This window comes from Cynocephalus volans, chromosome 12 (assembly GCF_027409185.1).
Source record: "Cynocephalus volans isolate mCynVol1 chromosome 12, mCynVol1.pri, whole genome shotgun sequence".
NCBI lineage: Eukaryota > Metazoa > Chordata > Mammalia > Dermoptera > Cynocephalidae > Cynocephalus > Cynocephalus volans.
In genome coordinates this window covers 78,127,395-78,151,189 of record NC_084471.1, presented here as the reverse complement: position 1 = coordinate 78,151,189, position 23,795 = coordinate 78,127,395, and the positions used below count along the sequence as shown (strand labels likewise).

The window sequence follows — 23,795 nt, the reverse complement described above, 5'->3', positions numbered from 1 at the left end:
GAAACTTTAATGGAAACCGAGCACCACTGTTCTTTTCAATCAGGAACAACTGGGGAAGAAAATGCAGCCACCACTGGAACTCTTGTTGAAAACACTTCCGGAGCATCAGGTATGGAAAGAGAATTATCAGAATAAACTCAGATGGTAGAAATGTGATTTCTTTACTTAAGAGACAAGGTTTGCTAGGGAGTTTATTATTATTTTTGTAGTGCTGAAACTGTAGAAGGTCAGAAATATATCAAGAAATATTTGTGTGTATAACACCATATTGGGTGCTATAGATACCACAGGAGAGAAATAAAATAAGATATATTCTCATGGAAGTTTATTTTTGAGCAGGAGAAATTAATATTTATAATACATGCAAAGGCAAAAACCACGCAAGGCAGAAGATAATCAAAGTTGAGAAATTGTTCAGTGACAAGTGTAGAAGTAGGAACTCGAGAGGCAAGCAATACTAGAAGTTTTGTAGTTTCAGGACGTATATTTGAATCTTTGATATGTTTTGAGTAGACACTCAGCATCAGGGAAATGCAAATCAAAACCGTGTTGAGATAGCATCTCACTCCAGTTAGACAGGCTATTATCAAAAAAACCAGAGAATAACAAATGCTGATGAGGATGCAGGGAAAGGGGAACCTTCCTACACTGTTGGTGGGACTGTAAATTGGTGCAACTATTAAGGAAAGTGGTATGGAGGTTCTTCAAACAATTACAGATAGAACTTCCATACGATCCAGCAATCCCACTGCTGGGTATACACCCAAAGAAATGGAAATCATCATGTTGAAGGAATACCTGCACTCCCATGTTTATTTCAGCTCTATTTACAATAGCCAAGAGCAGGAACCAACCTAAATGTCCATCACTGGATGACTGGTATATTTACACAATGGAATACTACTCTGCCATAAAAAAGAATGAAATACTGCTACTTGCAGCAGCATGAATGAACTTAGAGAAAACTATGTTAAGTAAAATAACCCAGACACAGAAACACCGCATGTCCTCACTTATACATGGTAGCTAAGAAAATAGGAAAAAAAAAATAAGATACAACAATCACAATAATACATTGAACTTTCAAAATAAAATAACAGAAATGAGGTTACCAGAGGTGAGAAACGGGGAGGGGGAGGAGGGAAAGGGGAATTGGTAAAGGGCCATGAAAATCAGTTACATTGTATAATGTTGAATACACTAATTATCCTGATTCAAACATCACATATTGCACACAGGTAGTGATATTCAATGCTGTAACCCACAGATATGTACAATCAGCTATGCTCCAGTAAAACAAGAAAGAAAAAAAAAAAAAGGAGGATGTAAAAACAAGGGTATCAATAAAAAAGAGTAATAAGTGAAAATCAAAACACAGACAAAGAAAAGGTGCCACTTATAAAAAAAGCTCCCCTTCACTGCAAGAACATAAGAGGGAGCCTGGGATCTGAGACCTGGACAGCCACACAAAAGACCCTCTGCCCCCCCTGGGTCCTCTGCTCTTGCTGGTCAAGCAAAACCTAATTCAAAAACCAACAAAGACAAACAAACAAAAACATGAAAAAAAATTTCAGTATCTCTGCACAGCTGTTCCTTTCAAGCTATGTCTTTGTATAAATGTTCAAAAAATTTTCAGCAATAGTAAGTGAATTCTAAAAATCCTGTCATGGAGCCAAGGAATACTAAAAGATAATATGAACATGAATTTAACAGAACTAAAGAAACATGTACAGATGCAAAAAAAGACATCAAAAAACACAAATTTGAGCATAGATAGCAAGCCTGAGTTCACCCCTGCCCCTCATGCAGTTAACAATTTTAAGAACCTCTTCAGTTTCTTCTCCTCTGCATCACATTTGCCTCTGCTTTTGTTCAGGTGTAAACATTTTCCATCTAATCTCTGCAGTCATCTACCTAGCTCACCTTCCTCTAACACATTAGTGCTCAGCGTGTGGTTCTTGATCCAGCAGCATCAGTATCTCCTGGGAACTTGCTAATAAATTATGTAGATTTCTGGGTCTGCTTGTCTAGAATCACGAGCTGCTGGCGTGGAGCCATTAAGCAGTGTATTAAGTCCTTTGTGCAACTGATGCTTATGGAAGTTGAGGACCACTGCTCTGACACTTTCACTCTTCCCAATTCCCTCCCAATTTCCACTCTAGTCAATAATTCACCAAAATGAACTTGGCAATAATTCAGCTATCATCATGTCACTTCACTACTCAAAATCCTTTGATTGTACTGATTGCATTCAAGATAAATCAAAATTCCTTTTCATATCTTTAAAAGACATTTTGGGGTGTGTGTGCATGAGACTTCGTTTTACCCATTTGTTAACTAGTCCATGGCTTGATTAATTTTTCCTTAGCATTTCTGAAGTTTAAAATTTATTACAAAATACTTCTAAAATAAGATATAAGTAACATAAAAAAGGGTTTGAAGAATATAGTCTCCATACAGCAGCGCAAATTAAGAAACTGGTTAATTCCAGGTACATCACTAAACTGATTGTAATTTCAGGGTGATGTCAATTTAGTTTATATTTCCTACAATCTGAACCAGAATTGCTTGGGTAATAATGACAAGTCAATCAGCTCTCTCTCTCTCTCTCTTTTTTTTTTTTTTATCAGACAGAACATACAGTGGTTTGATCAGGGCTACTCAAAGTTGAGTTCTGGTTGGGTGCCAACCAGAACTGTTTGTTACTGATCGGTGATGAGATAAAAAACTGAAACAGAGAATCGCATTTAGAAACATAGCTACTTGACACAATGATCTTATGTCTGTTGAAAAAAGGGTTGTATGTTGCGTGGTTTTAGGTTCTACATTTTCAATTCTCTTTACTGTTTTGGCATTTTTAAAGCATGAATCTAGGACAGATTGGAAATTTTACAAAATTGGTCTTTGGTCACAGACGTGTTGAGAAGCCCTGGTTAGAGTATAAACTGTGGGGCTGGACTAGTCAAATTTAGCTCATGGATCTGCTGTTGATCAATTGAGTGACAGGGAGCAAGTCACTTAACCCCATGGGATGAATGGGATTACGCGTCAGAGGATTGTGTTAAGTTTAAGTGAGTTGATTTATGTCTAGGACTTTTTTTAAACTTAATTTTCTAAACAGGAGGAACAGAAGCCACCACTGTGCTACTAACTAGAGGTGAGGAAGACAGCACGACCAGGGAACCAAGCACTGGAGCTACCAGCCCAGGAAAATCAGGCAAGTCAGGACATGTGCGCTAGCACCTGTGAAATGACTAAAAAATATCAAAACATGTAGGCTGTTGGATAAATGATGGAACTTTTCACAAAGATTAAAATTTTGACATTAATCTTTCAATGTCTTCCTTTAGAAGTACAGTAGTCCATACTTATCCCTGGTTTCAGTTTTTTTTTTTTTTTTTTTTTTTTTTGTCTTTTCACTGCATTTTATTTTATTTTATTTTTTTTAATTTTTATTTATTTATTTATTTATTTATTTATTTATTTATTTATTTATTTTTAAATTTTATTTTGTCGATATACATTGTGGCTGATTATTGCTCCCCATCACCAAAACCTCCCTCCCTTCTCCCTCCCCCCCTCCCCCCAACAATGTCCTTTCTGTTTGCTTGTCATATCAACTTCAAATAATTGTGGTTGTTATATCTTCTCCCCCCCCCCCGGTTTGTGTGCGTGTGTGTGTGTGTGTGTGTCTGTGTGTGTGTGTGTGTGTGTGTGTGTGTGTGTGAATTTATATATTAATTTTTAGCTCCCACCAATAAGTGAGAACATGTGGTATTTCTCTTTCTGTGCCTGACTTGTTTCACTTAATATAATTCTCTCAAGGTCCATCCATGTTGTTGCAAATGGCAGTATTTCATTCGTTTTTATAGCTGAGTAGTATTCCATTGTGTAGATGTACCACATTTTCCGTATCCACTCATCCGATGATGGGCATTTGGGCTGGTTCCAACTCTTGGCTATTGTAAAGAGGGCTGCGATGAACATTGGGAAACAGGTATACCTTCGACTTGATGATTTCCATTCTTCTGGGTATATTCCCAACAGTGGAATAGCTGGGTCGTATGGTAGATCTATCTGCAATTGTTTGAGGAACCTCCATACCATTTTCCATAGAGGCTGCACCATTTTGCAGTCCCACCAACAATGTATGAGAGTTCCTTTTTCTCCGCAGCCTCGCCAGCATTTATCGTTCATAGTCTTTTGGATTTTAGCCATCCTAACTGGGGTTAGATGGTATCTCAATGTGGTTTTGATTTGCATTTCCCGAATGCTGAGTGATGTTGAGCATTTTTTCATATGTCTGTTGGCCATTTGTATATCTTCCTTAGAGAAATGCCTACTTAGCTCTTTTGCCCATTTTTTAATTGGGTTGCTTGTTTTCTTCTTGTACAGTTGTTTGAGTTCCTTATATATTCTGGATATTAATCCTTTGTCAGATGTATATTTTGCAAATATTTTCTCCCACTCTGTTGGTTGTCTTTTAACTCTTTTAATTGTTTCTTTTGCTGTGCAGAAGCTTTTTAGTTTGATATAATCCCATTTGTTTATTTTTCCTTTGGTTGCCCGTGCTTTTGGGGTCGTATTCATGAAGTCTGTGCCCAGTCCTATTTCCTGAAGTGTTTCTCCTATGTTTTCTTTAAGAAGTTTTATTGTTTCAGGGTGTATATTTAAATCCTTAATCCATTTTGAGTTGATTTTAGTATACGGCGAGAGGTATGGATCAAGTTTCATTCTCCTGCATATGGATATCCAGTTGTCCCAGCACCATTTGCTGAAGAGGCAGTCCCTTCGCCACTGAATAGGCTTGATGCCTTTGTCAAAGATCAGCTGACAGTAGGTGTGTGGGTTGATTTCTGGATTCTCTATTCTATTCCATTGGTCAGTGTGTCTGTTTTTATGCCAGTACCATACTGTTTTGGTTATTATAGCTTTGTAGTATAGCTTAAAGTCAGGTAGTGTTATGCCTCCAGCTTTATTTTTTTTGCTCAGCATTGCTTTGGCTATGCGTGGTCTTTTATTGTTCCATATAAATGTCTGGATAGTTTTTTCCATTTCTGAGAAAAATGTCTTTGGAATTTTGATGGGGATTGCATTGAATTTGTATATCACTTTGGGTAGTATGGACATTTTCACTATGTTGATTCTTCCAATCCAAGAGCATGGGATATCTTTCCATCTTCTTGTATCCTCTCTAATTTCTCTCAGCAGTGTTTTGTAGTTCTCATTATAGAGATTTTTCACCTCCTTGGTTAACTCAATTCCTAAGTATTTTATTTTTTTGGTGGCTATTGTAAATGGGCAGGCTTTCTTGATTTCTCTTTCTGCATGTTCACTATTGGAGAAAAGAAATGCTACTGATTTTTGAGTGTTGATTTTGTATCCTGCTACTGTGCTGAAATCATTTATCAATTCTAGCAGTTTTTTTGTAGAGGTTTTAGGCTGTTCGATATATAGGATCATGTCATCTGCAAACAGGGACAGTTTGACTTCATCTTTTCCAATCTGGATGCCCTTTATTTCCTTCTCTTCTCTGATTGCTCTGGCTAGTACTTCCAACACTATGTTGAATAGGAGTGGTGAGAGTGGGCATCCTTGTCTAGTTCCTGTTCTTAAAGGAAAAGCTTTCAGCTTTTCCCCATTCAGGATGATATTGGCTGTGGGTTTGTCATATATGGCTTTAATTATGTTGAGATACTTTCCCTCTATACCTAACTTATAGAGGGTCTTTGTCATGAATGAGTGCTGAACTTTATCAAATGCTTTTTCAGCATCTATAGAGATGATCATATGGACCTTGTGTTTGAGTTTATTAATATGGTGTATCACATTTATTGATTTGCGTATGTTGAACCAACCTTGCATCCCTGGGATGAATCCCACTTGATCGTGATGAATAATTTTTCGTATGTGTTGCTGTATTCTGTTTGCTAGTAATTTAGTGAGGATTTTTGCATCTATATTCATCAGGGATATTGGCCTGTAGTTTTCTTTTTTGGTTATATCTTTACCTGGTTTTGGTATCAGGATGATGTTTGCTTCATAGAATGAGTTTGGGAGATTTGCATCCGTTTCAATCTTTTGGAATAGTTTGTAAAGAATCGGTGTCAATTCCTCTTTGAATGTTTGGTAAAATTCTGCTGTGAATCCATCTGGTCCTGGGCTTTTCTTTGTTGGGAGCCTTCTGATAACAGCTTCAATCTCCTTTATTGTTATTGGTCTGTTCAAATTTTCTACGTCTTCACGGTTCAGTTTTGGGAGCTTGTGTGTGTCCAGAAATTTATCCATTTCCTCCAGATTTTCAAATTTGTTGGCGTATAGTTGTTTGTAGTAGTCTCGAATGATTCCTTGTATTTCAGATGAATCAGTTGTAATATCGCCTTTTTCATTTCTAATTTTGTTATTTGAGTCTTCTCTCTTCTTTTTTTTGTTAGCCATGCTAATGGTTTGTCAATTTTATTTATCTTTTCAAAAAACCAACTTTTTGATTCGTTGATCTTTTGAATTGTTTTTTGGTTTTCAATTTCATTCAGTTCTGCTCTGATCTTAATGATTTCTTTCCGTCTGCTAACTTTAGGTTTGGATTGTTCTTGTTTTTCTAGTTCTTTAAGGTGAAGTGTTAGGTTGTTCACTTGCCATCTTTCTATTCTTCTGAAGTGAGCATTTAATGCAATAAATTTTCCCCTCAATACTGCTTTTGCAGTATCCCACAGGTTTTGGTATGATGTATCATTGTTTTCATTAGTTTCAATAAATTTTTTGATTTCCTGCTTGATTTCTTCTTGGACCCATATGTCATTAAGTAGAATGCTGTTTAATTTCCATGTGTTTGTATAGTTTCCAGAGGTTTGTTTGTTATTAATTTCTAGTTTTAATCCATTGTGGTCTGAGAAGATACATGGGATAATTCCAATTTTTTTGAATTTATTGAGACTTGATTTGTGACCTAATATGTGATCTATCCTGGAGAATGATCCATGTGCTGCTGAGAAGAATGAATATTCTGAGGTTGTTGGGTGGAATGTTCTGTAGATATCTGCCAATTCCAATTGGTCTAGAGTCTTGTTTTGATCTTGTGTTTCTCTACTGATTCTTTGCCTAGATGATCTGTCTAATATTGACAGTGGGGTGTTCAGGTCCCCTGCTATTATGGTATTAGTGTCTATTTCCTTCTTTAGGTCTAATAGAGTTTGTTTTATAAATCTGGCTGCTCCAACATTGGGTGCATACATATTTATGATTGTTATGTCTTCTTGATGGATCAGTCCTTTTATCATTAAATAGTGTCCCTCATTGTCTCTTTTTATGGTTTTTAGTTTAAAGTCTATTTTGTTCGATGTAAGAATAGCTACTCCAGCTCGTTTTTCTTTTCTGTTTGCATGGTAAATCTTTTTCCATCCTTTCACTCTTAGTCTGTGTGAATCTTTATGGGTGAGGTGGGTCTCTTGTAGACAGCATATAGTTGGGTCCTGCTTTTTGATCCAGTCAGCCAGTCTGTGTCTTTTAACTGGGGAATTTAAGCCTTTTACATTAAGAGTTGTTATTGAAAGGTGTTGATTTATTCCTAGCATTTTATTGGTTGTTTGGTTGTCTTAAGTGTCTTTTGTTCCTTGCTTTCTGATTTACTGTTTGTTTTCTGTGTTTGTTGGTTCCTTAGGTTGTAGATAGTGTTTTTGTTAGCTTGTTTTCTCTTCATGAATGCCATTTTTATTATACTAGCGGGTTTAGATTTTTCTTGGGTTTTTATGGCAGTGGTAGTTATTTTTCAGGAACCAAACCTAGTACTCCCTTGAGGATTTCTTGTAAGGGTGGTCTTGTGGTAGTGAACTCCCGCAGTTTCTGTTTGTCTGAGAAATATACTATTTGCCCCTCATTTCGGAAGGATAGCCTTGCAGGGTAGAGTATTCTTGGCTGGCAATCTTTGTCTTTTAGTATTTTGAAAATATCATCCCATTCCTTTCTAGCTTTTATGGTTTGTGATGAAAAGTCTGATGTTAACCTGATTGGGGCTCCCTTATAGGTGATTTGACGCTTCTCTCTTGCAGCTTTTAAGATTCTCTCTTTGTCTCTGAGTTTTGCCAATTTGACTATGACATGTCTTGGAGAAGGCCTTTTTGGGTTGAATACGTTTGGAGATCGTTGAGCTTCCTGGATCTGAAGATCTGTGATTTTTCCTATACCTGGGAAGTTTTCTGCCACTATTTTGTTGAATATGTTTTCAATGGAATCTCCATTTTCCTCCCCTTCTGGAATACCCATGACTCGGATATTTGATCGCTTATGGTTGTCTGATATCTCTCTCAGATTTTCTTCAATGTCCTTGATTCTTTTTTCTTTCTTTTTGTCTGCTTGTGTTATTTCAAACAGCCCATCTTCAAGTTCAGAGGTTCTCTCTTCAACTTCGACAAGCCTGTTGGTTAAACTCTCCGTTGTGTTTTTTATTTCGTTGAATAACTTCTTCAGTTCAGCAAGTTCTGCTACATTTTTTTTCAGGACATTGATTTCCTTGTACATTTCCTCTTTCAGATCCTGTATACTTTTCCTCATTTCATCATGATGTCTAGCTGAGTTTTCTTGTATCTCATTCAGTTTCTTTAGAATTATCACTCGAAATTCCTTGTCAGTCATTTCAAGGGCTTCTTGTTCTATAGGATCTAGAGTTTGAGATTTATTAACTTTTGGTGGTGTACTTTCTTGATTTTTTGTATTTCTGGTATCTTTTTTTTGGTGTTTATTCATTGTGGCCGGGGGTTTCACAGTCCACCGGTTTGAGACTAATGACTAACTAGGATGTTGCTGTGGTTGCCAATTTCGTATGGCTCCCTCCGTGACTGCTCAGTTGGCCTCTAGTGCCTTGTGTGTGTGGTTGCCTCGGGTCTTGGGCTTCTCCGGGGAGCCACCTTTCTGGTCAGCTTGGCCTCTGCTGGGCTGGTGGGTCACGTACCACAGGGTGTGTGATCTCTGTTGAGCTTTCACTTCCTGTGCAGGACTTCTCCCTGTTCCGTGTGCTCTGGCCCAGGCTGTTAGATCGTGCAGTAGCGACCCCACCGGGTGTGTGGTTTTTGTCGAGTCTCCGCCTCCCTGGCCGCACGTCTCCCCACTCTGTGCGCACTGTGCTGGGCTGGGGCGTGTCTTCTGCACCCCTCGTCTAACAGCTGGGCCTTCAAGACCCTGCTCGGTACCGCCTCGCCCAGGAAGTCTACCAGGTTTCTGCTGGGCACAGACGACCAGTCTCTCTGGGTGCCTTTGTGGCACTATGTAGATCTTTCTCAGGTCTTGTTCACCTTTGTATCCCCCCAGTATAAACCGAGTCTAGCGCCCACCTGCAGCCTGGTCTCCGGCAGGTTCAAGCGGACCTGGGAACTCTCCTACCACACTATTCCCAACCAGAAATTCGTTAGGCTTTTTTCCAAACTGGTGGCCGCACAGATGGTATCTGCCTCCCAGTAACAGGGAGTTTACCTGGGGCCGGAGTCCAGGGTATGGTGGAGTGACAGTCGGCCCGCCCGTACTTCCTTGCCCTCCTGAAACTGGCCCGGGACGCCCTCCGCCACCAGCCCCGCCAGAGAACCGCGGAGGGAGTGGGAGCCAAGGCCGGTCCGCAAGCTCCGGAAAGCCTGGCGCCAGGCCAGCAAGTGGGAGGGCTCAGTGATGGCCGAGCAGGGCGGAGCTGCCCGCACCTGGGAAAATGGAGGCAGCACCGGTGGTGAGAGGGCTGGTGGTGCAGGCGGGGGCCGCTTGGGCATCCACCCCCCGAACAGAGCTGTGCCAGGGATCACTCACAGTGCTGTGCCAGGTCGGGTGCTCGCTCTGTCTCTGGTTTGTTGCCTTCCGTGTTCTCGGCGCTGCCGCCTCGAGCTGTTCAGTCGCGGCGCGGCTCGGGCGCTCCCAGGAATCTTCTTTAATGCCGGCCTGAAACCTCGAATCCTGAATAGGGCTGCTGGCCGCCTTTAGCGCGGCCCCGGCCTCCGGGATCCTGGCTGCATCCACAGCAGCCCTGGCGCCGTGTTCCCTGTTTCGAGACTCACTTTTGCAGCTAAGAAACAGTTCTTTTCCTGCTCCACACTTTAAAGCTGTTGTCTGTAAATGAGGCAGCCTCTCCTGCTGGGGGCAAAGTGGCGGTCACCCCCCACGACCGGTCAGCAGCAGCAGTCCTCCCTTAAGAGATGGCGAGAGGAAGGACCACAAGTTTTCCGACTGCCTGAGTCCCAGTGGCCGCCTTTTCCACCTCAGCTACTCCGCGCCAGCCGCCGCAGCCGCCGCCATCTTGAAAACCATCCCTGGTTTCAGTTTTGAAGATGACAGTTACCCACAGTAAACTGGGGCCAAAAATATTACATGAAAAATTTCAGAAATAAACAATAAATAAGTTATAAATTGTGTACCTTTCTAAGTGGCATGATCAATTCTCATGCCATTCTGCTGAATTGCAGCTGGGATGTCAGTCATCCCTTTATTCAGCATTTCCACCCTGCATATCCTACTCACCCTATGCAATGTGATATTATAGGCAAAGCATAGTGTAAATAGGTTCAGGTGTTATCTGTGGATTTAGACATCCATCCACTGATGGTCTTGAAACAATCCCCTAAGAATCAAGGGGGGACAAGTGTACTATATGCTGAAACCACTGCTACTGTGGCTACTGTGTTTTCAGGTACAACAGGAGAGTCCGTGGGAGCTACCACAGGAGCAGGCAGGGGCAGCACACCTGGAGAATTAGGCACTGGGGCCACCAGTGCTGGAAACCCAGCAGGCAAGACCAACCCTCCTTTGGGGTCCTCTGATGGGGTCCAACATAAGGTTTACCAAGATCCTAGAATATGTTAATGAGATTAAATAAAGGTAACCAAGGATGACATTTTAGGAACCAATGACATGACTGAAACCATGAAACATCCTGAAAGTGTGTTTTCTTCATAACTAACTGTAGACATTAAGCACCATTATTCTTCCAATTAGGAACCACTGGAGGAGCAGGTGGAGCCAGCACTGGAGGTCTTTTTGAAAACACTTCTGGAAGAACAGGTATGAAGGAGCATAACCAGCCTGAAATCCAGTCAATAGGCATGTGAGCTGTTTGCTCTAAATTCAATTGGAGAGAAGCCTTTCTGGAGAATTCCTACATTGTTATTTATGTAATGCCAAGTTTCCAGAAGATCAGAAATACACAAGTATTCACTGTGTATCTAGTATTGTGTGAGATGCCTTGTGAAATATAAGAACAGGGCAACATACCTCTACTTCACATTGGAGAGGGAGAAATTTATTTTTATGTACTTGTACAGGACAAAGAATAAGCAACACAGGAGTTAAGTGGGGAAAAAGTGCTTGCTTGACACATAAGGCAGTTCTAGCAAGCATGACAAACACTGAATATCTTCATGATCACTGTGATTTATTAAGAAAGAATACCTTAATGTAATCAAGGTTACATTAAGTTATCCTCTGTATCAAGGTTACCTGAGTTATCTGATTTACCTTGAACAAGAACTTCACATATCTGTAAAGTTTCTGGAATAGATACATTCTTTTTTATTTAATGAATAAACTAAGCATATTTCAGATGACTTTCATAAGAGAATCCACTATATATTTCTTTATGCTGACTTTTTTTCCCATGATAAAAAATCAGGCACACCTGGAGTATCGTCTGGAGCGACTCCTGGAGCCAGAGGTGGCAGTACCCCAGGAGAAGCAGGCACTGGAGCCACAGGTTCTGGTAAGACCGACTAGGCTGGACATGGTTTCTCAGCAGCTGCCAATCAACAGCAGGGGTTGGATATAGTAAAATCAAGCTATGACTGTTATGAGAATGCAGGACTGAGGAATGTTTGAGGGAAAGCATCTTTCATTTTCTCTTTCTGGAAACTCCCCAGTAATCATAGTAGTGGTAGGGATAATATGCACCCCCCTCCACACCTGCACACCGCCTGTTCTTGGTTTCAGGGACCACAGGAGTTTACACAGGCTCCCCCACTGCCAGCCCTGGAGCCTCAGCTATACCAGCCACAACCTCAGAAAGCAGCAAATCAGGTACCTAAAGGGAGAAATCAATGATTGTGCAGGGAGAAATGGAGTGTGTGGGTCTGTCTTCATCTTCTATATCTGGCAGCATTGTGAGGAAGGGTATGGGATAGTTAGAGACTGGAGTTAGGGATCCCAGTTACTGACCAATAATACTGCATATAGAAATCAGAGGTCTGGATTTAATAGTATTTCTCTAGTCTAATACAATTGTTAGAAGGTCTGAAAATATTAAATGCCATATTTCAGAAGTAAACACTTCAAAAATTTTAATCTGCCCACCTATCAGAGTAATTTGATGAAACCTCAAGCTGTCTGTCTCAGTTCTGTCCAGAGTGTGAATCGTTCCTTTGTCCAGCATATCTATGCTCTATAAGCTACCCATCCTGTACAATGTGATTATATAGGAAAAAATATAGTATATGTAGAATTCAGTACTATCCCCAGTTTTAGGCATCCACTGGGGGTCTTGCAACATATCCCCTTAGTATAAAGGGAACTACAGTACTGTATGGTTGAAACCACTGCTACTGTGTTTTCAGGTACAACAGGACAGTCCGTGGGAGCTACCACAGGAGCAGGCAGGGGCAGCACATCTGGAGCATTAGGCACTGGGGCCACCAGTGCTGGAAACTCAGCAGGCAAGACTAAGCCTCCTTTGGGGTCTTCTGATGGGGTCCAACACAAGTTTTGTCAACATCCTAGAATATGATGAGATTAAGTAAAGGTAACGAAGGACAACATTTTAGGAACTAATGACATGAGTGAAACTATGAAACATCCTGGAATAGTGTTTTCTTCATAACTATCTGTAGTCACAGCACCATTATTCTTTCATTTAGGAACCACTGGAGGAGCAGGTGGAGCCAGCACTGGAGGTCTTCATGAAAGCACTTCTGGAAGAACAGGTACGAAGGAGCATAACCAGCATGAAATCCAGTCAGCAGACATGTGAGCTGTTTTTCCAAATTCAGCTGGAGTGAAGGCTTTCTGGAGAATTCTGACATTGTTATTTATACAATGCCAAGTGTCCTGAAGATCAGAAATATACCAGTGAATATTTGCTGTTTACTTTATATTGTGTTAGATGTTCTGTGGAGTATTCTTAAAGAATAATGTAATATACCTTTTCTCACACTACTTAACTTTGCAGAGGGAGGAATTCATATTTATCAGATGTAGGAGACAAGGAATAGCAAGACAGGGGTTATCAAGTGGAGAAAAGGTGCATGCTGGGAGCATAACTTGATTCTAGTAAGAAGAAACATTGAATTAGCTACGTGATTAGTTTGTTTCATTAAGTTAAAATACATTAATTTAGTTAGTAGATTATTAGGGTTACCTGATTTATGTGATTTACCTTGAACACGACTTTCACACACCTGTAATGTTAAAGGAATAGATACATTCATTTTTTCAAATGAAAAAAGCAAGCATATTTGAAGTCACTTTCATGAGAAAATCTAACTATATATTTTCTTATACTGACTTTTTTTCCATGGTGAAATATCAGGCACACCTGGGGTATCGTCTGGAGCAACCCCTGGAGCCAGAGATGGCAGTACCCCAGGAGAAACAGGCACTGGTAAGATCAGCTAGGCTGGACATGATGCCTCAGCAGCTCCCAACCAAAAACAGGCGATGGGCTCTAGAGTCAGGCTGTAACTGGCATTAGAATGCAGCTCCAAGAAAAGTTGGAGGAACAGTGTCTTTGACTTTCTCTTTCTGGAAGCTCCTAAGTACTCATAGTAGTGGTAGGAACGATATGCACCCCCCTCTACACATGCACACTACCTGTTCTTGGTTTCAGGGACCACAAAGGTTTCTGCAGGGTCCCCCACTGTCAGTTCTGGAGCCTCAGCTATACCAGCCACAACCTCAGAAAGCAGCAAATCAGGTACCTAAAGGGAGAAATCAATGATTGTGCAGGGAGAAATGGAGTGTGTGGGTCTGTCTTCATCCTCTATATCTGGCAGCATTGTGAGGAAGGGATGGGATAGTTAGAGACTGGAGTTGGGGATTTCAATTACTGACCAGTACTACTGTAGGAAGCCATCAGAGGTCTGGATTTGATAGTATTTCTTTAATCTTGTATAATTTTTAGAATCCCTGGGTGTGCTTATGGGTCTTACAGATTTTGAGACTTCTGACCTGGAATTTCTGAGGCTGTGAGTCTGGAGTGGGGCTTAGGTCCTGGTCTACAATCCAGACTGCAAACTAGAATAAGGTAGAAAATTTTTTGAGAATACATACAGAGAAGTCCAACATAGACTAATTAAATCTGAATCCCTGGAAGAAGAGCCCGAGCATATGAATTTTACAAAAGCTTCACAGTTGGTTTCAGTGTTACGTCTGGTTTGAGATCCACTAGTCTCAAATATCTGAATACTGAATGAGTGAATAATGGATGAGCTTATTTGCAATCAACTAGCAAATAAGCACACTCAGGGACTGTAACAATTGTACAAGATTCTTATGATTAATTTTTGGAAAAATTGAACCAGAAATGAAGTGGAAACAAATGCATAAAATTTTTTGAAAGTAGAGAACAGCACAATCTGTTCTAATTCATCAAAGATCATGATACATATTTATTGTTTATTTTGAAAGTGACATCTGGACCATCAGTGAGTGTAACAACTTCAGCCCAAAGCAGTGAAGTGACATCATCTGAAGCCAAGTCAGGTGAGTAGAGCATGTCACTCAGAGTCTGTGGCTTTTCTCCTAAGAGACAGTCTTTCATGAGAACTGTGCTGATTTCACTTGATATTAATTAATCAAATGCCATCCAACAAAACATGTAGAATGGTGTATAACTGACTCACAATTTCAGGAAATTTTTAATTTTTCTGGTTTCTCCAAATCTCCCATTCAGAAGTTCTACAGTACTGGGTTGTCACAATAATGTGTATGCTCATTCAGTGCTGTGTGTATCAATGCAATGGGAGAATCTGTTTGAACCACCCCTGAAATTGGCGGTGGAGTCCCAGCGAGAATATCTTCCAGTGTCCCAGACCACCTGGAACTCAGGTGGCCAGGCCTAGGCTAAGCAGGGCACTTTAGTGGTGGTGCATCATGAGTTTAGCTGGGACTCCAAATTCTTTTAAGTTTAAGTGAAATTAGTCATGGCTATAATTTTAAGAGAAATGATCATGTGTAGTTTAATTCCTAGTATACACTTCAGTACCACCCCCCTGAAAAAAAACCCCGAAATCTCTTTATAGATTAATTTTATAATAATCATCTCTGAAGACTAGGGTTTCCAGAAAAAATAGTGGATGCCAGTTTAGTTTGAATTTTACATACATGAGGAATAGTTTTTTAGTATAAATATGTCTTATGCAATGATTAGAACATGGTTGTTTGTTGTTTACCTGGGATGCCAATGTAATTGGGTATTGGGCATTCTTATCTGCCCAACTCTGGAAACCCAAAGCAGACTGAGCACCACTGTTCTTTTCAATTAGGAACAACTGGAGAGGAACATGTAGACACCACAGTACGTGATGGTGAAAACACCTCTGGAGCATCAGGTATGTAAAAAGCCTAATCAGAAGAAATCCAGACAGTAGAAATGTGATTTACATACTGAAAATGTTGTTAGACACAAGACATCCTGGGAAGTTTATTATTTGTATGATGTTAAAACTGCAGAAGATCAGAAATAAATTAAGACATATTGTGTGTGTGTGTGTGTGTGTGACACCATACCAGGTGCTATAGGCTACATGAGAGAGCAGTGGAGTGAGATACTTGTTTTCGTAGAACTTAAATTTTAGCAGCAGAAATTAATATTTATCATACACACAAAGGCAAAAACCATGCAAAGCAGGAATCAAAGTCAAGAAATTGTTTATTGAGAAGTGTTGGGTTAGCAACTTGAGAGGCAATTCTAAGGAAACTGATTTGTTAGGCATAAAAATAACAGAATTATTCTATTTTGAAAAGAATATGTTATAATCAGTGCATTGTGAACTATATCTATATGCCTTAACTTGAACAAAAACTCAAAATACAAGTAAGCTGATTGCAATTTCAAGGATATATTTACTATCAGGGAAATGAAGAGCAGTTATGTTTCTGCTGTTGGGGAAGTAGAATTGAAAACAAAGTATTCTACAGACCTAGAACCATCTACGTGAGGTAGCAGAGAATAAAAATGGACTTATTACTGAGTAAGTTTTAAACCAGACTGTGATCCACTTCGCAGGCGGTCTGCTAAGAGATTGCAAAAACAGAGAGAGAAATCTCACTCTTTCGTAGCCAAACAGATACAATTGAAAACATACATTCTCTCAAGATAAACAGTAATAGTCTGCAAGTAAGAGGACTTGGCAGCACCATTTATTACAGAATCCATCCTAAATTCACCCCTGGAAATGAAGCAGCTGCGTGAGGTGTTCACAGCTGAATGTGTGGAGAGCCTTTCTCATCCAACCTCTTAAATGTTGTATCTCTGTTATAAATATTTGATGAGCTGGTTAAATATTCAAATACACCAAAATGCTTTTGTTACAAGCATGAGTACCTTAGTTAGTGATGGTATCAAACTGATACTTAATTTGCATTGATGCTCCTAGGATACAGTAGCATTTAAGCTCAAGAAACCAATGGAAAAATTCTTAGAAAAATAAACAAAAACAAAAATCAAAAAAGGTGTAGGAAAATGGTAGCTGCATAAATTAGAAAGAACAGATTCCTTTTTTTACAAACCATAGAGATCAACACAGAGTCTACATCTAGAGTGTTTAGACGTGACAGAGAACACTAAGTCTTCAAGGTCTGGCAAAGATAGCTTTAGGGCTCACAGTGGAGCTGAGATTCAGGTCAGGGCATCCCAGAAGACAGGGAAGTACAGTGTTGAAAGATCCCAACAGTGGTAGAACTTACAGTTCAATCAACCAGGGTTTAGACCCGGAAGGAAAGAGCCCTACCCTGAATGGGAAATACTGAGAGAAGATCTGAGACCCAGCAGATCAGAGCACTGGTGAATATGGAGTGGAAAGAGTTTTGGGAGTGCATGGAATGAGAACTGGAATTCCTGGGAAGGCATTGACCACTTCTAGAGGAGAGGGAGGCATCTCAGAAGTTAGAGAAATCCCTGGGGCCTGATGTCACCGAAAAAAAAAAAAAAAGAAAAAAAGAGGATATGAAGACAAGGTCTCAGTGAAACAGAGTAATAACTGAGAATCGAAATAAGACAAAGAAAAGGTGCCACTTATAAAGGGGAGCTTCTCTGCAAGAACATAAGAGGGGACCCTGGATCTAATACATGGGGACCCACACGAAGCTTCTCTGCCACCCACTGCAGAGAGAGGATGCCCTGCTGTTGCTGATCCAAGAAAATAAAATACAAAAACATGAAAAATAACAATAAAATTTCAATATCTAAGCACAGATATTTCTTCTAAGCTATTTTTAAATACATTTTCAAAAAGTTTTTAGCCATAGCAAGTAAATTCTAAAAATCCAGTCATGAAGCTGAGGAATACTGAAAGATAACACCAACATGAATTTAGCATAACTAAAGAAATGTGCAAATATTAAAAGACATCAAAAATTATAATTTAAAAACTCAGAGTAAAAAGTAGATAAATGGCTAGAATATGTTAACTTGCAATCGATGAGAAATCTGGAGAGAAATTAAAGAAAAGGAAAGTTATCCCCAAAGTAAAGAACAAATAGCAAGGTGTCTACAGAGATTAATAAGAGAGAAATCTTATTCTGAAATTATAGCAAGGGGATTAGATGATAGAACTGAGAAGAGGTCTTGTGCCCCCACAATATTGCAGATACTTTTTAAAAAGATGAAATTGATCAGAGAAGGATATAGTTACAGAAAACAGGCAACATATATAGTAACATATAGTTACAGAAAATAGGCAACATATAATACATATAAGTCTGACATATGTATGTATTATTCCAGTTTCTGAGAAGGAAAAGCAATGAAACAGAGCTAATATTTAAATATGTAAGTCAGAAACATTTCCTGAAATTAAAACCAAAAAGACCTCTATCTATTTTTAAGAACCCACCATATACCTGGAAGAATTAATCTTGGACAGTAAATACTGTAACTTTTTCTAGAAAACTGTTAGACTTGGCAGATAAAGAAAGAAATTCTTTGGATCTCAGACAAATGGAACAAACCATTGGAAAAAAAAGTCAGATTAGCATCAGATTTGTCAAGTGTATACTCAAGAAAAGAAAATGTAAGCGTACTCAAGGAAAGAAAATGTGTTTTATATCATAGTAAACATAATTCAAGTATCAAGTCTATAAGAAAACAGTTTAAAACATGAAAGTACTTAGAAAATTAGGTACCAAGAAACACCTCATAAGACATTCACTACAGGGTGAGTGGTAAACAACCAAAAGATGCTTGTGTTTTTTCCCTCCCGTTATCTCAAACATTGATTGTTTCTCTATGTTGGTACATTCAAAATCCTGTCTTCTACCTAATTAAAAGTACACAATAAATTGCTGTTAATTATAGTCATCCTACAGTGCTAGAGAACACTAGGTCTTATTCCTCCTATCTAGCTGTAATTTTGTATCAGTTAATCAACCCATCACTGTTCCCCCTACCCTATTGCTATCCAGCCTCTGGTAACTACTATCGTCCTGTCTACTTCTATGCTAGCAACTTTTGAAGCTTCCCCATATGAGTGAGAACACGTGGTATTTCTCTTACTGTTCCTTGCTTATTTAGTTAACATAATGTCCTCCAAGCTCATCCATGTTGCTGTGAATGATGTAATTTCATTATTTTATATGGCTGAATAGATTTCCCTTGTGTGTATATATGACATTTTCTTTATCCATTCATCTGTCAATGGACATGGGTTGAATTTGTAACATGGATATTGTGAATGGTGCTGCAATAAATATGGGAGTGCAGGTATATCTTCAATATACTGATTTTCTTTCCTTTGGATACATACCCAGTAGTGGGATTGCTGGATCATATGGTAGTTCTATTTTCAGTTTTTTGAGGAACTTCAATACAGTTTTTGCCATAATGGCTGTACTAATTTCTATTCCCACCAACAGTGTATAAGAATTCATTTTTCTCCATATCCTTAGCAGCATTTGTTATTTTCTGTCTTTTGGATAATTCCCATTCTAACTGGAGTGAGATGATACCTCATTGTAGTTTTGATTTACATTTCACTGATAATAAGTGATGTTGAGCATTTTATCATAAACCTTTTAGCCATTTTTATGTCTTCTTTTGAGAAATGTCTGTTCAGCTAATTTGCCCATTTTTAAATTGAATTCTTTGGTTTTTTGCTGCTGAGTTGTCTGAGTACCTTTGATATTCTGGATATTAATCGCTTGTTAGCTGAATAGTTTGCAAACATGTTCTCTCATTCAGCAGGTTGTCTCTTCACTCTGTTGACTGCTTCCTTTACTGTGCAGCTTTATAGTTTTATACAACCCCACTTGTATATTTTTGCTTTTGTTCTTGAGGTCTTCTCCATAAAGTGTTTGCCCAGACCAACATCCCAAAACATTTTCTCTGTTTTCTTCTAGAAGTTTCACAGCTTCAGGTCTTGCATTTAAGTCTTTAATCCATTTTTAGTTGATTTTAATATATGGTGAGAGATAGGGGTCTAGTTTCATTCTTCTGCATATGGACATCCAGTTACCCAGCACCAATTATTGAAGAGACCATCTTTTCCCCAATGAATATTCTTGGCAACTTTGTTGAAAGTCAGCTGGCTGTATATAGTTGGCTTTATTTCCGGGCTCTCTATTCTGTTTCATTTGTCTACAAGTCGCTTTCTTAAGTATATCATTTTACAATTGTAAGTGCCAATTACCTTGACAGTTGGTAGCACCCATGCACTTTTTTTTATTCGGGTGTTTGTTTTTCCTTTACATTCATCAGGGACAACTGGACTGTCATCAGGTGGAACCACGCAAGCTGACAATGAAATTTCAGGTGCTGCTCTCTTCAGAGCTGGTGAGACAAAGAAATGAACCAACTGCTGTCTCCACCATGGCTTGTTTCCACGGGTAGTCCTCTGATTCAGTTCAGCAACAGCCCTGCCCTGAGTGCATCCTTAGATTACAGGCGCCAAGTGATAGAGCGGTCTAAGTCACTTGGGTGACTTTGGGAAAAATTTAATGAGTTAATATTTATATATTAACAAAGTACTACAGACATATTTATATGGCACATGAAAATTTCTGAATTATCTTCAAATATATAATATGTAATTTGGTCCACATTAACACCATGGGAGTTACCTGTCATTATTCCCATGAAGTGAGAAAATAATGGATGGTCTCCAAGCTGGCAAAGGCAGGATTAGAACAGAGTCCCAAGCCTCATGGGCAGTAGCTCCATACATCTGTGATCTGTGTGGAAGAGCATCCATCTTATCCTTGTGCATCACCAACTAAATTTCACCCATAGTTGGTTCATCAATAAAATATGGTTGATATTCTTTAAGCATAAATAACAAGCCTGAGTTCACCCCGCCCCTCATGCAATTGGTTAATTTTAAGAACCTGTTCAGTTTCTTCTCTGCATCACATCTGCCTCTGATTTTGTTCAGATGTAAACATTTTTTCCCCTCGTCTCGGCACTTGTCTACCTAGCTCACCTTCCTCTCATACGGTGCTGCTCAGTGTGTGGTTCCTGTTCCAGCAGCCTTAGTGTCTCCTGGGAAGGTCTTAGTAAACCATGTAAATTTCTGGGTCCACCTGCCTAGAATCAGGAGCTGTTGGAGTGGAGCCAGCGAGCAGTGTATTAACAAGCCCTGATGCCAGTGATACTCATCAAGGTTGACAACCACTGCTCTGATAGTTACAATTTTTCCCACTTTCCTCCCAGTTTGCACCCTACCCAATATGGTGCCAGAATGAACTTCTAAAACTTCAACTATCATCACTCTACGACTTAAAGTTCTTCAGTTGTTCTGATAGCTTTTAAGATATATCAAAACTCTCTTGCGTACTATTAACAGCCATTTTTAGTGTATGCATGGAATTAATCTCTTTGCATTTATTAACTAATCTGTGGGACCTTATTTAATTTTCCTACATTTATTTTTTCTTAGCATTTTTTTGTTTTAAATTTTGTGACAAATACTTTTTTGAGATAAAATATAATTTATATAAAAAGTGGTTGGAAAGATAAAAGCTACATACAGCAGCACAAATTAAGAAACAGGATATTTCCGGTTAGATCAGTAAATGGATTGGAGTTTTAGGGTGATAGTCATTTAGTTTATATTTCCTAATATCTGAATCAGAATTGCTTGGGTGATAATGACAAATCATTCAGCTGTCTCTTTTTGTTAACAGGCAGAATGGACAGTGGTTTGAGCAGGGCTACTCAAAGTTGAGTTCACAGATGGGTGCCACCCAGAACTGTTTGTTACTTGTCTATGATGAGATAGGAACTGAAACAGAGAACAAGCATTTAGAGACAAACTACTTGACACAATGAATTTATGTCTGTTGAAAAAGGATTGTGTTTTGCATGGTTTTATGTTTAAGATTTCAATTCTCTTTAGTTTTCTGGCATTTTCAAAGCATGAATCTTGGACAGACTGAAAATTTTATAAAATTGGTCTTTGGCCACAAATGGTTTGGGAAACACAGGTTGGAGTATAAACTGTGGGGCTAGAGTGTTGAAATTTGGCTCAAGGATCTGCTGTTGACCAACTGGGTGACCTGGAGCAAGTCACTTAAGCACATCTGATGAATGGGAATAATAATATTACATGTGTCAGAGGATTTTGATACATTTAAATGAGTTGACTTATGTCTAGGGCATTTTATAAATACTATTTTTTATCAGCAGGAACAGGAGCCCCTACTGCACCCCCAGCTAGAGGTGAAAAAGATAGCATGACCACGGAACCAAATGCTGGAGCTACAAGCCCAGGAAAATCAGGCAAGTCGGGATATGCACACTAGTGCCTGAGAAGTGAGTGCAAAGAGCAAAACATATAGGCTCTTGGATAAATGATGGAAATTTTCAAGAAGATGGAAATTTTGAGTTGAATTTCCCAATCTCTCTCTTCAGAAGTACAGTATTTCTCCTTTATCTGCTGTTTAGATTTATGCAATTTCGGTTCCCCATGGTCAATGGAGGTCCGAAAAATAGTAAATGTAAAATTTCAGAAAAGATCAATTCTTAAATTTTTAAAAATTTTTTTTTTATTATTATTATTTTTATTTTAATTAATTAATTAATTAATTTATTTATTTATTTTTTAAATTTTATTTTGTCGATATACATTCTGGCTGATTATTGCTCCCCATCACCAAAACCTACCTCCCTTCTCCCTCCCCCCCCTCCCCCCCAACAATGTCCTTTCTGTTTGCTTGTCGTATCAACTTCAAGTAATTGTGGTTGTTATATCTTCTCCCCCCCCGTTTTTTTTTTTTTTTTGTGTGTGTGTGTGTGTGTGTGAATTTATATATTAATTTTTAGCTCCCACCAATCAGTGAGAACATGTGGTATTTCTCTTTCTGTGCCTGACTTGTTTCACTTAATATAATTCTCTCAAGGTCCATCCATGTTGTTGCAAATGGCAGTATTTCATTCGTTTTTATAGCTGAGTAGTATTCCATTGTGTAGATGTACCACATTTTCCGTATCCACTCATCTGATGATGGACATTAAAAAAAAAATTGCGTGCCATTCCAAGTAGTGTGATGAAGTCTTCTGCTGTCCTTCTGTTTTTCACCTGGAATGTGTGTCATCCCCTTGTCCAGCACATCCATACTGTATAAGCTACCCACATGATCATATCGGACAAAACATAGTATGTATAGATTTTGGTACTATTCACAGTTTCAGGCATCTACTGTGGGTCTTTGAACATATTCCCTGTGGATAAATGGGGTACTGCTTAGTATATGTCGAAACCATTGCTATTGTTTTCATTTCATTAGGCACAACAGGAGAGTCTGTGGGAACTACCATAAGAACAGGCAGCAGGAGTACACCTGGAGTTTCAGGCACTGGGGCCACCAGCACTGGAAACCCAGCAGGCAAGATCAAGTCTCCATTAGGGGCTATGTTGGGGTCCAACACAAGCTGTACCAAAACTCCAGAACATGATAATGAGATTAAGTAAACATAAACACGGACAACATTTTAGGAACTAATGGCATGAATGAACTATGAAATGTCCTGAAAGCGTGTTTTCTTCTTGAGTATCCATAGACATTAAGCACCATTTTTCTTCCAATTAGGAACCACTGGAGGAGCAGGTGGAGCCATCACTGAAGCCACTGGTGAAGACACATCTGGAAGAACAGGTACCTAAGGAGCATAACCAGCATGAAATTCAGTCAAGTGAGCTTTTTGTTCCAAATCTAGTTAGAGATTAAGCTTCCTTGGGATTTCAAACATTGTTATTTATAAATGCAAAGTGTCCAGAAGATCAGAAATATACCAGCAAATACTCGTTGTGTTCCTAATATTGTGTCAGATGACTTGGGGATATAAGAAAATAGGGCAATATACCTTTTTTCACCCAAATTCACTTTGGAGAAGGAGGAATTTATATTCATGTGGATGATGAAGAAGACAGAATAAGCAAAAGAGGAGTTATTCAAGTGGGGAAAATGTCCATGCTGGAGCACAATACAATTCTAGTAAGAAGAGACATTGCATTGAACATTGAATTATCCATATGATTACTATATTTTATTAAGAAAAAATATCTTAATCAGTACATTTTTCGGGTTACCTGATTTATCTGATTTAGTCTGAATAAGAACTTCCTAAGTCT

General features: G+C 39.0%; 1 protein-coding gene across 1 annotated transcript in view; it reads left to right on the top strand.

Moving 5' to 3' along the window:
* Positions 1 to 23,795, top strand: part of MUC19 (mucin 19, oligomeric) — a 149,568-nt gene that overhangs the window by 50,038 nt on the left and 75,735 nt on the right. The window contains 13 exon segments of the mRNA XM_063115697.1: positions 44 to 109; positions 10,658 to 10,754; positions 11,628 to 11,722; positions 12,570 to 12,668; positions 12,870 to 12,935; positions 13,541 to 13,612; positions 13,838 to 13,924; positions 14,638 to 14,712; positions 15,495 to 15,560; positions 19,925 to 19,999; positions 21,851 to 21,943; positions 22,951 to 23,049; positions 23,254 to 23,319. Coding sequence (XP_062971767.1) covers positions 44 to 109; positions 10,658 to 10,754; positions 11,628 to 11,722; positions 12,570 to 12,668; positions 12,870 to 12,935; positions 13,541 to 13,612; positions 13,838 to 13,924; positions 14,638 to 14,712; positions 15,495 to 15,560; positions 19,925 to 19,999; positions 21,851 to 21,943; positions 22,951 to 23,049; positions 23,254 to 23,319 — 1,056 coding nt within the window.